Source organism: Coenobita brevimanus, chromosome 93 (assembly GCF_032717465.1).
Source record: "Coenobita brevimanus isolate Jiangsu-jjx chromosome 93, ASM3271746v2, whole genome shotgun sequence".
Classification (NCBI taxonomy): Eukaryota; Metazoa; Arthropoda; class Malacostraca; order Decapoda; family Coenobitidae; genus Coenobita; species Coenobita brevimanus.
In genome coordinates this window covers 36218631-36237003 of record NC_137046.1, presented here as the reverse complement: position 1 = coordinate 36237003, position 18373 = coordinate 36218631, and the positions used below count along the sequence as shown (strand labels likewise).

Below are 18373 nucleotides of genomic sequence, written 5' to 3'. Positions count from 1 at the left end.
GTTCTTCCGCAGAACTACAAATCCACTGAAAAAGACCTACAATATGCAATGCAACATTTATGTAAATGTCATGGTTAATGAATGTTTATATTATTTAAATTTTAATGCCATAATAATGCTTACTGTACATACAGTATACAGGCAGTTCACAAACCTCTCAAGTGTTGAAATTACTCTACCTGTACACTACAGTGATCCCTTAGCTGGTTTCTGTTGATAATGATGGTGCAAAATCAGTGGTTTTTGACGGATTCAAAGATGAGGCCCTACTTGAGGAGCTAATCTTAGGTGGTGGAGACCACTAACTCTACACCCCCTAGCCTCAGAACCCCTTACCACAAGCCCATCTCAGGTTTCTATATGGTACTGTATGAGTTTCTTGCCTATTATGTCCATTTCATCATTTTCTATTAACTAACCATGCCTATGTGTGTTTCTAATAGCTACTTACCATAATTTTATGAATTATATTTAGTGGGTCTATACTGTTGTAAAAGAAAAATTTGGGTTTACAAGTATGGTGGCCCAGTACGAATTAGGATAAACCTCAAAGGTTCTATGCTTTCATCATCATGCACTAGGTGCAGTAACAATTATGCACAATAACCAAGGGATCACTGTATAAACTTTAATCACACAGGTTACTTTTTTATCAATATCATTAGTACAGGGTTAAGACATCTGACTATAAATACTGTAGACGGAGAGATGTTAAACAAGGACACTAAAACTCACCTCATTGTTATTGTCAGTGGCTGTCAGTTGCTGGTGAATAAGGCGGGCCAGGAGTGAGTCAAATGAATGCCTGTCCTTTAACCCCAACTGGGCTGATGAAGAACTCACATTTACAACAATGTGCACTGTCCCTCGTTCCTTGACTATGCTCAGGTCTCCACCACCACTGACCTGGTCTCCTTCAGTTCTCTTCTTTTCCAAGGTGTACCAGTCATCCACTAGACCACGTTGGCTTATGTCCTTTGGTAAGCGAGAGAAGGAGAATTGAAAAGTCTGTGTATTGGTGATGCACAATCTACAGGATATTTCAGAAAGATGTTAACACTCACTGAATGAGAACTGGCAATTCGTGACATGCTAACAGATATACGTTCATAGCTTTAAAGAGTCAAATGGTGTCCACTCTTCTGCCATCATTATAAGCACATTCGTGGACCAGTTCAGTCAACAGGAAAGAAAATGTTAAAATTATTTTCCATTTAAGTGTTAACATCATACTGAAGCACACCGTACAGTTACTTCTTATTTTAAGTTTCATCATTATTCAACTGCTAATGAATAAGCATCTTTTCTTCATTTAGAGTTGCTTATGATTCATTCTAAAATAACTTTTAAAGTGAGAAATTACTGTTTTGTGTTTTGTCAAAGCTTCACCCAAAGCCATTTCACTTAAATTTGCATTTTGTTGTACACTTCCAAGAATTTAAGGGAAGACTGATTGTTACAGTAAGTTCTTGTATATGACATTACTGAATCAATTACCAACAATAAAAGGTTACGTAGCAAAACAAATTAACTTATAGGAGGCAAAACAAGGAAAAAAAGGTCCAGTACAAGACAAGGTCCAGAAATTGTTCCTGCAATATAAATTTCTTAAAAATGCACTGGTATTCTACCAAAGTTATTAGTTTTTCCTTACTTTGACATTAAGAGTGATATGGCCAAGAAGATGAGCGGCCTGATGCTGTGCCTGTGCTGTAGTGCCTTTTACTAAGCGGCCCAATGCACGGATGTCCCGTACTGCTGTCAGCTGTTTCACCGTCACTGCATCATGCTCATGCCTGACACAGATGTTGATTAAGCAAAACAATCTTTTCTCTAGTTCATAAAAGAACAAAAAAATGCATGCATCTTCTTTTAAGGAATAGTGTAACAGTATACAATACAGTATATAGTTTCATCTATTAATAATACTGCAGTAACTACAGTATGTAGCATTCCAAGTACACTAATACAGCATAAGTTTGTGGAAAGACTTACCACACTTCTATTTCAACAGTATCTTTCTGTAGGTTTTTCAGGAGTCTGAAAGAGAAAGAAAAATTACACTTATGTAGTATTATGCATTACTAGTTGCCAAATGCACTAGGAGCCACACATGAAACATCTTAAGATTCAGGCAAATGATTTTGAAGTTTCAAGTTACATTATATTACAGGCCTATTTTAATATTTACTATTATGAAAGTGTTAGTGATTGAGCAGTGACAGCAATCTGACTTCTGCATTTAAAAACTGTTTCCTGACACCAGTGATTTTTAGAAGGAAAAAGGAGTGTTGGAAGCAGCCTTATCCATATACATTAATATAGTTGCTGTGCTTCTGAGCATGAAACATGTGGGAGGAACTTAGGGGAGTAATCATGAGTTTTGGCATCTCCTTACTGCTAATCAGATTGGGAGAAGCCAAGGGATGCCATCAGTGGGTACTGGCACATCTCACTGGTTGGCTAGGATAGTGGGTAGAGCTTAAGGGAGTGATGGGACAATTGTGGCACCTTCCACTGGCTAAGGCCTAAACACTCTGTTTTCATCTGACACAACTGGGTTACTCTCACACCTTGAATACTAAGTCATGGTTATATGAAATTCAGTGAGCCCTAGCTATGATGCAGGAATGAATCTCCTTGGTTACTGGTCAAACCAACCCCCCCCAGTCTTACTACCTGTGACCATCAACCAAGCTGAATGGGATTAGGGATCTTTGCCTGGTGAAAATAAACCAACTAAGGAGTGCTGTTGTGACACTGAACAGGGACAGTGGGTTGGTTGGTGAGTGGCCTGGGGGGTTTCCCAAAGGAGAAGGCATATTAAGTTTCAGCTTGCAAGTGTGAAGCCAAGGTTGATACAGTATATAGTACAGAGTATCAAACATGCACAGTAGGTGGTTTTTCATGATGTTCAGAGTTATGATATTTTAATTAACCTTGATAATGCATACTGATTATTGGGTTGATGCCATGTTTGTGAGCATCAAAACTCAACATGAAACTGAATCTTAATCAAGATCAGTCAAAATTAGTCAGTGTTGCTCACAAGGTATTTTGGCTCATACTGACTTGATATTAACTCTCTATACTGTAAACACACCAGCGTGTCTGCTTCCTAGATGAAATATAGCCTCCTGTGGTGAAGTAAAACAATTCAGTGGTCATTTGCTTAATGTAAGTGGTATGGATAGTAGAGTTAACACAGCATGAAATGATGAAGTTAAGCGTGTGACCAAACAGTCAGTTAATTTCCTGTTTTGGCAACCCCCTCCATATTCAATAATGTTGTCAGTATTGGTCAAAATTTATTGTGACTTATAATTCTAGCCCAAACCTGCCTATGCATCACCTGACAGACAGCTGATAATGCATGTAAGTGTGTAACATGGAGAAGTATTGCACATTCACAGTCGATGGTGAACTGGTGGTTGAGGTACTTTGCTCTAACTTTTAAATTTTTGTGACTTCAGGCAATAACTAGGTTCTCCTGTTGGTATGTTTAGGCTTTAGTGCAAAAAGTAGTTTCTTAATTAGGTCACTAAATGTTAGGGTTATTAGATTAGTTTTTCATGTGTTCCTTACCAAATACATTAAAAAAAAAAAAAAAAAAAAAAAAAAAAAATCACTTAAAGAACTTGGTCCACAGGCCAGTTGTCAATAGCAAAAAAGTTATAACTCCCGTGAAAGATTAACCCAGTATTAGAGGAAAGTTCATTCATTCATTCATTGCCAGATGCCATGTATCCCAAACGGGGTGGCCAAGGGCTTAGAGTTAATTGTTTTACAGGGAGGGGCACTAATCCTCCACCAACCCCACTTGACACGTAGGGATGCCAACAGCATCTGGTGTTCCCAGGCGGTCACCCATCCAAGTACTAACCAGACCCAACGTTGCATAACTTCGCTGATCGGATGGGAAGCTGTGTACTCAACGTGGTATGGCCGTTGTGATTTTCCTAAAAGGGATGGCCCTTTATGGAGACTTAGCTCTTTTAGAGAGGTCAATTCCCCTATGAGGGATGACTCTCAATTGTAGCCTACCCAAGGGAGGTATTCCCATGGGGTATCCCCACGTGAATGTAATTCATGGGGGGACAGGAAAGAACCCTAGTGGAAGGAAGGAATACTTGGGTACATGTGCATGCACCCTGAAAGAGCTAGACAAAAATTCAATGTTTTCAAGAGCAGTGTCAATGATACATTACTATAAAAGCTGGTGTGTGTGTGTGTGTGTGTGTGTGAACTTGCAAGTCACCTGCTGGAGAAGCTTGGTGGTTTGGTAAGTTGGTGGGCAGATGGGTGGGAGTGATGGATGGGCAGTGTGGGTGGGTGCAGGCAGTGTGTGTGGGTAAGTGGTAATTAGGTGGGTGGATGACTGGATGTCTGGATTCCCAGAGGAAAAGGCAGTAGATGGGTTTACGTTGCTAGCAGGGGAAGGCGGTGATAATTTTGTTGGTGGGAGTTCAGACTTTTTCTTTAAAATTATATGGATACTATGCTCACAATCTTTTGTGTGGGTGTGAAAGACATACTGCCAGTGACCTGATGGAAATGGGTTACAGTGATGGCCCTACTTACAGATGAAACTCAGATATTTCTGATTTTTTTGCAAGTTTTATGTAGCTTTTCAGCTGAGTCCAGTGAGCTCAACAATCATAAATATGTGTGGATATGCAATCATAAAATACTGTGTGGAAACATCAACAGGTCTAAAGGACAGAGACCTGGCATGATGTGAAACTTTCAAGTGTTAGATCAAATATTTCTCTGATGATGACCATCCTTCTTTCCTTCCATCCTCTTCTGTCTCTTTTCCTTCATTCTTTCCTCATCCTTCTGCCTACGGGTGACTTTACACTCCCTCTTTTCTTTCCTTTCTTCCTTCTGCCTGTGGGTGACTCTACACTGAGTGACAAGCCAAATGGTTTCCTGTACACCAGGAAATGATTTACAATGCTGGGTGGTAACCATATAACCATATTTTGGCGCCTGGTGATTTAGTGGGTAATTATTGCACTCCAATCGGATTGAGACGGTGAAGGTTTATATCCAAGGGGTGGTTGGGGTTGATTGCTCATGTATTGCCACTCAGGGATGAGTGAGGCTGGTCACTCTCATCGTAATCTGGACCAACTGCCTAGCCCCGGGCTCCTACGCTCCTCATGGGACAATGTAGGATTGGATGATGGATGGATGAAAAAAATGTTTATTGGCATTGTTGTATAACATACTTATGTATTAAGATATGGTAAACAGACATCTGACGAGAGAGAGAGAGAGAGAGAGAGAGAGAGAGAGAGAGAGATTTTTCAATTTCTAGTTTTCTGCGTAAAAACACCTTACGTACTATAGTATAGTACTGTATATGGAGGAGTATTTTTGGGTCTGATATAGTAAAATTGTTCTGCATTGGTAAATTCTGTTTTTATTTAATATCCATCATGTTGTTATAAGATTTAGACTAGTATTATGAGACCGAATAATTTTACTGCTGTTGCCGAACCATTACAAACAGCGAACGTGAGCGCCCATTGAGCTCTATCACAGTTAAAGAGAGAAGCAATGAATATTACAAAATTTATTACCGAATAATAGAATACCACGGTAAATGGACACTTTACTTTAAGCTGCAGAAGTATGTTGTCTGTATTTTGCTGACTATTTTTAGAGTGGTAATGGTCTTTTCCTGCTGAATCTCCGCCCCCCCCCCCCCCCGCTATTTTCGTCACATTATTCCTCTGGCCGTGCCTGCATTTGTTTGTGTCCGGCGAAATGGAAGGAACTTACTCTAACGTACTCAAAGGTGGATTTCGTTCCCAATTTCACAACTGGAGATTGGGTTAGGTAAGTTTAGGTTAAATTATTTGGCACAGTTAAACTAACTGTTTGGTTAGAATGGTCGCTTCCGCCATTCCTTTGACGAATCTAGTTGACAGCGGAACAAAGCCAGAAACAACGGGGAAACAGATTTAACAAGAAACGTTCTATTTACTACCCCAGAAATAATTAGAAAAATATAACAGGCTATCAAGAAGAAATTATTTGGTAAGGTGCTTCTAATGCTTAAAGTAAAAGAGTATGTTTATTGGATAATACTTTGGCTCTAAAAAATGTGGGTGTTATTATTGCCTATTACATTTTTCTACACGAAAAAAAAGGGGGGGGGGGCAAACCATCACCGATCTTCCTTATCACGTATAATTCAAATTCCGTGCCTGTTATTGACTGATAATGAAAAAAAAAAAAAAAAAAGCGGGGAGATAATGCGTTAGGCTGACTTTCATCTTTACTCTGAGTCCACACAAAAGAGCAGGGAGATGTGAATTTCTGAGTCTGGGCAACCCACGTGAATAAAGGGATTAGGTATTGTACATGGATGATCATTCAAGTATAACTAAATCGGGTGCTGCAATAAAAATTGGGATAACCTAGGTATATATATATATATATATATATATATATATATATATATATATATATATATATATATATATATATATATATATATATCCCATTGGAGCCCGGTGTCCGGAATATTGGACAGGACTGGGATTTTTCAAGTCTTTATAGAGTAGGGAACCCCTGGGTAGGGACCTATGAGCTCGACTATGAGCCGATAGGCGGAGGGTGGTACTCTTAGTACCCACCCAGTGCCATGCCACGCCCAACACCCCTGGGATCCAATGGGTTAATGACTGGCAAACCTATCAGTCTCTTTAACCCATTGGAGCCCGGTGTCCGGAATATTGGACAGGACTGGGATATCTCAAGTCTTTATAGAGTAGGGAACCCCCGGGTAGGGATCTATGTGCTTCGCGACTATGAGCCGATGGGCGGAGGGCGGTACGCTTAGTACCCACCCAGTGCCATGCCTCGCCCAGCATCCCTGGGATCCAATGGGATCTATATATATATATATATATATATATATATATATATATATATATATATATATATTGTGTGTGTGTGTGTGTGTGTGTGTGTGTGTGTGTGTGTAAAATAATGATTTCTGTAGAAAGCAAGAAAAATCATGCACGGAATGGATCACTTGACTCACAGCGTAAATTCTTGATTCCACTTGGGATGCAAGGTGTCTCTCTCCATTCTGGTGCGGTGGGACTGGCCCGTACTTGGGACCATCACTGTCACATAAGGGTTTGTCGTCCCTGGTATGAAGAATAAGAAGGCTTAGGATTAATGTATATCGACTGCGTAAGTGTCATTAAATAACATTTTATTAGGTTACTATCTTTCCCTTGAATAGGTCACTTCGTACGCTTTGTGACCAGGGAGAAAGGGGGGAGCAAACTTTGTCCAGCAGTCTGACCGACAAGCGAATGGAAATTGTGATCTTGCAGTTGCGAGCTGGATGTGCTACCACTACACCACCGGCTCTCCTTGTGCAAAATAAAGCCTGCATAAAATGATTGCTCTTACAAATTGTTTTAGTCTGTATCTATAATCCAAGAGTTAACCCTTTCCATCTGCTGACTTACTTTTAAAGTCATCCTTGCAATCTCTTATGTTCCAGCTTTGGGGAGACATTTCGGCTAAGAAGAATTAGATACAGTCTTCATTAAATACTTTCATTACTAGCAGGTTCTTGTAGGTTGAATAGAATCGTTTGGTAGTTCCTTGAAAAGATTAAAACCACTTCATAGTGAAATGGTTAACCTACAGTCAGGGTATGATTAAAAAAAAAAAAAAAATTGTATGAAATATAATCTATCAGTCTATCTGTCTATCCATCTGTCAATGAATCCTTTAGTGCTTCAACAGGAATGTGGTAGCTTCAGGCTAAGCGACTTAGTCAAAACATATGAGATGAATAAAGAAGTCATCACTCGTTCATTTTCGGATATGATAGCAAAAATCCCAACCAGCCCTTGGATGTAATCGCTTATGGGCCAGGGTTCAAACACCTTTACCCACGATCTACCTACACCTGTCCACCAGGCGTCCATTTGATTACCATCCAGCGTGATAAATGGTACTAGGGTCCGACAAACCATATGGCTTACCACTGAGCGTACAGCCACATGAAGGGTAGCACCTCCTCCTACTTCTAATAATACAGTGAAGAAAAACTCTACATGCTTTCGGTAATTCCATTCTTTCAATTGCATTACAGTATATCTGTATATGGAATAAGGTAAAAGGCTTAGTAACATTAAAACGCAACATCTTTCATTGTCTTCGTCCTTACCTTTCACAGTTTTGGGTCGTAAATCCTTTGCTTCTTTTAAGGTCAGGTGAAGTTTAACCTCAGGGGCCTAAAAAATAAAAGGTGTGCTGTAATCAAACTGAGCAAATTTACCAACTAATGTTATCATACATGGATCCTTATAATCTTATAATTATAATAATCCAGGTGTAACAGTAGTAGGTTATCACTAGCTTTCTAATATTACTCTGTTAGCAAATGAGCGGAAATGATGGCTATATAATGCAAGACAATTGTATCCTTTAATATTTATCTTTTAATTTTTGCAGAAACTGATGACATATTAGTGTACAGCTGCAGTGGAATAATGACAGTTACATAATACGCTTAAGACGCCTTAAATATGACTGCCTATAATACATGTTGTATACTAATACTTCATTACCACTAATCAGTTTTATACACTATCATTATATATATATATATATATATATATATATATATATATATATATATATATATATACCAAATGAAACTGTATAGCCTCCCAGACTGGCTAGCATATGCAGTTGTATAAATCCCCAATTAGCCTATATATAGTTTTAAGGTTAGTAATATTTCTTAGCTTGTATTACTTTAGGAGGTTACGATAATTCAAATCACACACACACACACACACACACACACACACACACACACACACACACACACACACACACACACACACACACACACACACACACACACACACACACACACACACACACACACACACACACACACACACACACACACACACACACACACACACACACACACACACACACACACACACACACACACACACACACACACACACACACACACACACACACACACACACACACACACACACACACACACACACACACACACACACACACACACACACACACACACACACACACACACACACACACACACACACACACACACACACACACACACACACACACACACACACACACACACACACACACACACACACACACACACACACACACACACACACACACACACACACACACACACACACACACACACACACACACACACACACACACACACACACACACACACACACACACACACACACACACACACACACACACACACACACACACACACACACACACACACACACACACACACACACACACACACACACACACACACACACACACACACACACACACACACACACACACACACACACACACACACACACAGAGAGAGAGAGAGAGAGAGAGAGAGAGAGAATTACCGTACAAAATCATCAACTTGCACATATTGGAAACTTACAGGTCTACCCCGGACTTCTTGCATGATGCGGTCCATAGTATCATGTGTGACGTGGAAGGCTGCCTGTAGGACTTGTTGCACCTGCTCCACGGAGACACATGTGCGGGAGTAGGAGCCTTGCATCCCCCCACCACCCACCGCCCACATGCCACCCGCAGCCATGCCCATCAGCGAGTGCACTGAGTATAGCACGTCCGTCAGTAGTTCTTCACTCTGTAAGGTAAGGTTATATAATAGTTATCAGTGTTTGGCTTCATTTATTACAAGATGGTTCGGTTATTGTTTCCTCTTGAATAGTTCTGTTTTCATTTAGTTTTGTAGCCTGTCGTTTCAGTTGAGTCTTGAATCAGTGTACTTACAGATTTGTGTAGTTGAAGATGTAATAACAGAACCTGTACGATAATGTAACCACTTAGACTTCCATCAATGTAGCGAATGCAAAATAAGACTTCCCTCCGATGCGTTTACAGATATATAAATGTTTGCGTGGCCCATTTCGCTGGGTATATTGTAAAGAGTTCGCCCACTTGTGTGTTTTCACTCTTTCTGGGTCCTAGAGTATCATACTCCACCCTTTTAGATGGGAACAGGAGCTGGGGCGATGACGATGATCCGCCCTTTTAGTCTATAGCCAGCAGTAACACATCTTTCAAAACCTTCGAATGCTATGATCGCTTCTCTAACTTACCGGCTCGCGCTTACAGTTCTAGACGTTCAACTTAGTTATTTGTCCTACCGTCACGATTTCTCATCTCGCAATGGGATTAGGGTCGGCTATGGCTGTATGCAGGCAGCACTACCAAGACTGAGTGAACGTTTCACTGTTTCCTGTTCATTATCTTCCCAGAAATGCTGGTGTGTACGTACGAGAAATTATATGTACGGAAACTAAATTAACAAATTCATTGATGCACTCGAACCTTCAAAAGCGCAGAGCATTATTGCTTAAAAAGAAAGTACCGTTAGTTGTGTGAAAACGGAAGAAATAATGGTAATAATGTGCTAAGGAAGGGTGAAAAAGAAATGGAACGCAGCAGTGGGCAAATTGTGGAAAGAATAGGACTTTAAAAAAGTGGTGGTGGTGGTGGGGGGGTATGTAAAGAATGGAAGTGATGCAAAGAATGGAACAGACTAATGGCTGTTCTAAGATTGGGGGGTTTGGAAAGAAAGGAAATATTCATTATGAAAGAATGAATGTGATGCTAAGAATGGGAGTAAAAGAATGACACTGATGGAGAGACTGGTCGTTTTGGAAAGGGACAAGTCTTTACACATGTAAGAAGTGAGGCAGAGCATGGTAGGTTAGTCACAATTATTTACAGGCAAAGACTGGGAGTTGTGGAAAGAAAGGGAGTAGCCAGTGTGTAAATGATGGGGTGACAAAGTGACAGCGATTGAGGAGGGAGGATGCAGAGTTTAAATGTCAGTGTTCCACTCCCTTATCCGGACGTGCGTGAGCTTCCCGTGACGACTATAACATTTCAGGCAGTAAACAAGCACAGGATGGGAGGGGAAGCACGCACTACAAACTCCCCTCCCTTACTCATAAACCCAAAATGATTATCTGCCTTAGTGACCCGTGCAGTTGATAGGCATAAATGTTTTAAATAACAAAGACCAACCACTTTAATTTACTGCATCCTTAAGCACATTAAACTCCATAATGGTAGTTTTTTTTTTTTTTTGTCAACTTATTGTATTTAACCCATTAGTTCTCAGGGCTCCTGTATGTGGTATTTGCTGGAAGAGTAGCCTGCTTAACGAACCGTGCTCCACCTATGGGCTCACAGTCGCTAAGTTCATTAGGTCCGTACCCTGGGGTTCCTCCCTTTTTTAACTATAGAAAATAACTTATTCAGTCCATTTTAAAGGATCCTGACCAAAGGGTTAAATATATTATACATATAAATGTCCGTACTGAAAGGAGGAAATGGATGAAAGATGGCGTGCGTGTTGGAGAGAATCTAGGAGAGCAGGGTAAGTTCGGTCAGGAAAAAGAACTCTCTCTCTCTCTCTGTCTCTCTCTCTGTCTCTGTCTCTGTCTCTCTCTCTCTCTCGTACAATCCAATTTTTAGTTTCAAAGCTCCGAAATGTGACGCGTAGATCAAGTAATACAGCGAGCGCTTAACATTCGAAGCATTTTCAGATCTGATCTCGATGTTTCACTCAAGATTCGAATCTCCCCTCGTGGGTCTCGTCCTTAGTCTGCAGTTGTGTTCTTGTCAGCGAAGTGTTGTGGTGTATTCTTTGCTCAATAACGAAGTCATAAGATATCGGGAAACATCGTGCAGTCATACAGGTCTGTATAGCCCTGAAAACTGTGCAAGCAGTTTTGACATGTATATCCCTGAATTCTTGACTGAATTATTATCGACTTCGTCTCGTACTATCACCAACGTTATCACTCCCCTTTCTTCCTCCTCCTCTACCACTACCATGACCTTCACCACAGGCTATTCCACACAGCAATAATTGCTCTCATCCTCTATCATCATGATGCGAGTGTACGAAAAACGAAACTGCGCCGTATCAGGCGTTATCATCATCATCAGTATCATTTATTATTATTATTATTATTATTATTATTATACTGTCGTCTTTCGAGTGAAAGCATTCAGTGGAGCTCACTCCATTTGAGAACTTCTACACTTTAATACTGAAATGTATCCTTTGCATGTACTACAGTAGCTTTTGTAACGTTTTTACTGTTGCAGCTTAGCAGTGGAGGAGTGTTACGGCCGCAAGATACGGTAGTTTACTTTCCACCAAAAATATAGGAAACTGAAAACGGATTAGTTTCGTGGTGAGAGGTTTTATGCTCACTACTTCGAACACAGGTTATTCTGTGCAGCGACGCAGACCTAGGCAATTTTGATACTGAACGCCGTCAGTTAGGTGACATATATTCTCCTATTCATGCTCCCTTCAGACGATTTCACTTAGCATATACAGTAGATAGTAGGCATAGTGTGGAAGGGTTAAAGAAGTGTTAATAAGATTACAACAATTCTACTTTTAAAATTATGTAGAAATAGAGTTCTTATCTGAAAGTGATGGCAACCACCTGGAAGGAACTACGAGTAAAGTAGTAGTATATGAATTTTGGAAGGTGAGTGAAAAGATACAAGGAATCATAAAACTAATGTTGACCTGAAACTGGAAATAAACCTAAAGACCTAATTACGGACAGAAAACAAACACATTAATTTATTTTAGCTCCTAAATGAAATAGAAATCACCTAATAAAACAAGTCAAAGATAAGGTCGCCAAGGTCCCGTTCAAGAGTGACGTGGAGGGGGTTAAGCGAATAAGAGGTGCCGACGCAAAGGCTATGCATCCAACCAAGGAAAACAGTCTGGACGTAGCAAGAATAAACTAAAAGAAGAATGGGATTGAAGAGGTTAAGAACATTTTTACATCTCGTCCCAGGCCATCGTACATCATTCGGTTACTCCAGTGCCAAACACAAGGCAACGCCCAGCTTTTTCCACCGTGATTTAGTGGCTAGGACACTGTTCCACTCCGCCCCGGAAATTTACTTGCCTTATACAGTATTTCCACTTGACTGTCGAATGTACAGAGTTGCCACAGCTTACGGTAACAGTCGATTTATCATCATCTGATGGAAGTAGTTAATATTTACAACTTGAATAGCAAATCGTGGTTGCATGAAATTTGATGAGCCAGAGTTGTTTGGTAGGAATTACTCTCCTTGGTTACGGGTACTAGTTAGATCGACTGTCAAATATGGCTATACACGGCCAGAAATTGAGCTGAAAAGGGTTTAGGATTTTGACAGGGAACGCGCTACAGTGTCGCCATATGAAAAAAAAAAAAAAAATCAGAAATGCCTTGATAAAATGTAAAATATCGAGAATATAGCAAAATATTGATTAAAATCTTCAAGTGTAACTAGATATCACGAAAATTTGGCGTCAGTGAGAGATGAAGTTTTAAAGATCTGATTCCAAAAGATTGAAGTATCTCATGACGTTAACGTTAGTTTCGTACTGTTTTACTAACATCTGTTGAGCAATGCTGAGGGCTACCGTTATTCGCGGATTACCGTACTTGTCATCTCATTATTCTATCATCAGTAAGTAAGCTAACACCATCAATAAACAATAGCCGTCATTATTTGTTACATTTTTAGAAACTAACCCAACTTATTACAGTCACCTCCGACCATATTCTCTCCCTCTGTTGGTACCGCGTCAAATTATGAAAAGCTATTGAAAATCAAATGGGAATGATTCTTTACTACAAGCAGGATGGGGATGTTTACGGTGGATGGGGATATAGTCAGGATGGAAATGGGAACATTGCACTCTCCATTCCTTTTGCATGTTCCTCAATCCTTTTCATCCACGTCAGTATCCTCTCGTTCCTCCACATGCATATGGACACCGAGGATTGTCTTATTTTAAGGTTAGATTTTTTAGTACCTTTCGAAAACTCGGCGATGTGTTTCTTTTTTTTACACCTTTAACTTTGCTTGTATGCTGCCTGTATATTTAAATACTGGCATAGTTTGAATTTCATACAAAAGAATATTAACGTACCAGATAAAGAAATAAATTGCAGATATTTCACACAAAACTGATTTAGATTTGCGCCATGTAGCAGCTTATTTTACGTAGTTCGGTGGCAGAGAAAGACTACCACGGCTCTGCATTCTTTTCGTAGCATTTTTTTTCGTGACTAGCACCATATTCGTTTTAAAATATTGTTACTACGCAGCATTCAGGACGGAGAGATGACAATTTTAGGCCAAGTTAGAGTAAAAAATGTATAGCTAGTAAGGAGGAGGTGTTAGAGAAGCTGTAGATCTGTGAAGAGTACGGCACAGACTCCCCTTCACACTTCCTCTCCACGCCGGCTTTCCCAGTCAGTAGAGGATGTTGTACTACCCTTATCATCATCATTATCATCACCATTCGTAGTAGTAGTAGTAGTAGTAGTAGCAGCAGTAGTAGTAGTAGTAGTAGTTGTAGAAGCAGTAGTAGTAGTAGTAGTTGTAGAAGCAGTATTAGTATTATCATCATTTGTATTCAAGTCACGAGGCACACTACGGCGGCAAGGGCTTGTATTTCCGCAACCACATAAACTCACACTGTATAAACATTCCTAGTCCTTCGAAGCCATTTACAGTTTACTTAGCTTTAATACAGGACTAATAATTAATTTTTTTGTTTTTTTATTAGAGATGTAGGGAGATCGTGGCTAACGTTGTAGGCTGTTGCTTTAAAAGATGTTGGGAACTCGATATTATTTTCAAGGAATTTTGAGATGTGTATTATATAAACAACTTGCCTATCATTTTGTCGAGGGCATAGGCAACTTGGAACGAGCTGTAAGGATTATAAGGTATCTTACACTAACCCTTGAGGATTATGGGGCAGTAGCTTTAGAGGACTGTAACGTAATTTACTACAGGCATATTTACCACCACTTGTTGCTAACCTCTCTTGCCCATTCACTCCAGTGACGTACTTTGCCATTTATTCATGCGATTAACAGACTGTATCATTCATCTGAGGGGTGACCTTTTGAAATGAAACGCATAACAGAACATTCACTAAAGCAATCACTAATCCTTTCGGTGCTTAAAATCCTTACAAAATTGAACAAAACTGTCTGTTGGTACCAAGAATAGTCGCCTGATTCAAGGGGACAGTTCAATGGAAATGTTGCCTACCATAATATACGAATTGTGAAGAGCAACTGCTTTCGAAACATCCGGCCGCTTATCTTTATAGTGAAGCATGTTACATAACCCCTACTCTGTTCTGCGTTTGTTTTAACCTGACGAAGATTCCAAATAACCATTTCCATTCAACTGACGGCCAGGTGTAATCAGTCTGGTGATTTGATAGGACCTGAGACCTAGAAGATTTATATATTCCTACTTCATAAACTAAGACATCAAATTTCACGCATCCTCGAATTAGCACTGAAGCTGCGAATGGTCCAGCTCTGTCCGGTGAAAACAGACAAACTCGACCAGCTTTTGTTTAAATGCTACCAAACGACTATACATACCAACTATACCAGCTTTTGTTTGCTTACTACCAAACTAAAGGTACCAACTATACTAGCTTTGGTTTATTTACTACCAAAGGACTAACCATTCCAGCTATACCAGGTTTTGTTTATTTACTTCCAAACGACTTTATCTGTATCTGGGAAGGGTGTTTGCTACAGGGCAGCGAAGAAGCTATTGCAGGCTTTAACTGATAGTGTATGTAAGTGGCTGTTGGAGACTTCGTAACGCTTCTTTCTTAGCGATTTATTTTGCACAGTGAACCTTAGTGTCCTTTTGTATTTTTTTTTTTAATGCAAACAATGACGTTATTCAGGACATATAAAGAACATACTGGCGATTGTTACGATGCAGTATGAAATAATAAATCGCTAAGTAAGACGAGCAAGGAAGCCTATTATGCCCCTTTTAATTTTTCATAGTTTTATTGAGAAAGGACACGTTTTGCAGGTTCTCAGGCGTAGGTTCTTCATTTAAAAAAGAAAAAAAAAATGCTCCTTTTCCACTCCGCCAGGCGCTTTGTCTTGTGGGGACGGCGTAATCAGTGTTGCAAATATCTAATTAGTATCATCAGTTTCTTACTCCCACTGTCCTTGAATCCGGTGCGTAGTTTTCATTTTATTCTTGCTATTTTCAGACGAGTTTATTCAGTCTGACTTTTCCAACAGATATAGTCTTCAGTAACCCCTTCACTACAGGTATGTCCCAAGTTGAATAAAATCGTCTGGTGGCAGCAAGCATAAAATGAGAAATATTGCATCATCGGACTGCTGTGGATGAAGAATTCTAGGTAGCAGAGGAGAAGGTTTCGTAGCACTTTTTCCTCGGCGATTTAGTTTGCATATTACCTACGGCTTAACATTGTCATATATGCTACTTACGTCGCTTTAATATCGGCATAATCAATAACTTACAAGACGTTCCTGAGGCTTAATGTGGAGAATAAAGCGCTAAAGAAGAGGTTACGAAATCAAAGCCACAAATAATTATGACCGTACAGCTTCCCTGAGAGCCCTGGGATCTACGCATTAATTGTCTGCTTATATTTTCGTCAGAGGATATCACGTGTTAACTTTCGACGTGCAGCGACGGTGATTCAGAGAAGTGGGAGGGAGGGCCTGGGACCGTAATTATAAACTCTCCTGAGCTGAAATTATACCGGTATGTAATATTGCTCGTTTGTTCTCTGTTCACACATATATGCAGCCACCCAGCACTTCACACCCACACAGGGGTGAAGAGTAACGTGAAATAATCCGAGCAACCAAAATGGCGTGATGGAAACTATGTTATGGATACTTGTTTATCGTACACCTATTACAAAAGTCCTACATAGATTGAGGACCATGTGAGGCATCTTTACAGTGAAACATATGGGTGTCGGTAAAGTGAAGTTCCTTGTGTGTGAAAATCCTTAGAGCTTCAGCGAAGTGAAACTCTTTGCTAATGGAAATCCTTAGGGGGCTAAAGCGAAGCACCATGTTGGGCTTTGCCAAGTGAAGCATCTTGTGTATTAAAAATCTTTGTGTGATTGACAGACCTTTCCTAGCGTCCTTTGTAAATACGACCCCTGGAACTGTATTCATAAAAGACCCTAACTACTTGGGCTGTACAGATACACAGGCCTCTTGAAGTTAAAATGGTGGTGTTGTTGTTTTTTCGTATTTTTCACGTTGTTACTGTAATCTGGTTGTGAACTGTGAAGTGGCTGCATGAGTGAGGAAAAACGGATATACAGGCAATTTCATACACAAACGACACTGATCAATCAAAGTGTCATTTAAAGGTAAGGCCCTTTATTTTCTGCTGTGTAACGTTTTGCCGTGTTCAGGCTTCTTCAGGGTGAAACGTTATACACCAGAAAATAAAAGGCCCGCACCTTTAAATGGTGCTTTAAGTGACCAATTTGTAAGGCATATTAACCACAACACAAAATAAGGCTTAGAAGAGTTTCTTAATCCGGTTTTATGGCGCTCCGTGGTACTGTACTTGGAGATGATACTTCATTATAACACCTTCAGTCCCATGACATTTTACTTATTTTTCTCCCTATGTGTCCGACTCTGACTATGGGCTTCACAGCCCGTTTCCAAGGCCCAGTAATCCTACCTGCCATACACCTCCACATGTTACCACTTTGGCGCTAATATCCACCGTCCCTGTTGAATACATGCTAGCTGTCTCATACAGGACAAGTGTGGTGGTATTAGCAGGGATATTTTTACGACCTGTCGGCTGGGATGGGTAAAGTCTGCTTAAATGAAATTCAGATCCCTAAACTTTTCCCTGCCTAGCCGGGATTCGAACCTAGGGCCATTAGGACTGTAGACCACCTCTTTACCGATTCGGTAGATTTTACTCTGATCATGAAACCCCTCATGACTTGGAGGGGTTATGTAGAGCCTTCAGTAAACCCTACAAAATTAGAGATAGTCTGGTAGTGGCTTGAATAAAGTGAAAAATACGTCACCGGATGGAAGGGGTTAAAATTACCACTTTCAAATACCCGGCCTCCTTTCATCAGAATTTTCGCACTTCGTAGTTACGTAAAGAACATCCACACATTTTCAGCGTAACCTCCCGAGCACCCCACTACCTTATTTACAATCCATTTAGCCTAATCGACAGATGAACAGGAAAAAAAAAAATCACCAAAATGAAGCACTTCATTTAATCACTGAAAGCAAAGCATTCGGGAGCCGAATGCTAATCGCCGGCCAGAATATGCTGTTGGCCGAGTCCAAGATTTGTGCCGTATCTTGCTACCCTGAAGGTTTCATGTTGATAGCTCAAGCCGTTCATGAGATATAATGGTGCTAAA

At 40.2% G+C, this 18373-nt stretch overlaps 1 protein-coding gene and 1 non-coding gene across 2 annotated transcripts in view; both read right to left on the bottom strand.

Moving 5' to 3' along the window:
• The window catches only part of LOC145412397 (uncharacterized), a 234361-nt gene that overhangs the window by 24307 nt on the left and 191681 nt on the right, over positions 1-18373 (bottom strand). Inside the window, exons 6-12 of the mRNA XM_080282284.1 lie at positions 9509-9721; positions 8210-8276; positions 7061-7169; positions 1996-2040; positions 1655-1796; positions 736-975; positions 191-210 (exon numbers count right to left, since the gene is read on the bottom strand). Of these exons, the coding sequence (XP_080138410.1) occupies positions 191-210; positions 736-975; positions 1655-1796; positions 1996-2040; positions 7061-7169; positions 8210-8276; positions 9509-9721 (836 nt within the window). The remainder of the gene's footprint in view (positions 1-190; positions 211-735; positions 976-1654; positions 1797-1995; positions 2041-7060; positions 7170-8209; positions 8277-9508; positions 9722-18373) is intronic.
• Positions 3835-3953, bottom strand: LOC145412724 (5S ribosomal RNA). The gene has a single exon (XR_013899635.1). It is a non-coding gene; the product is annotated as a 5S ribosomal RNA (ribosomal RNA).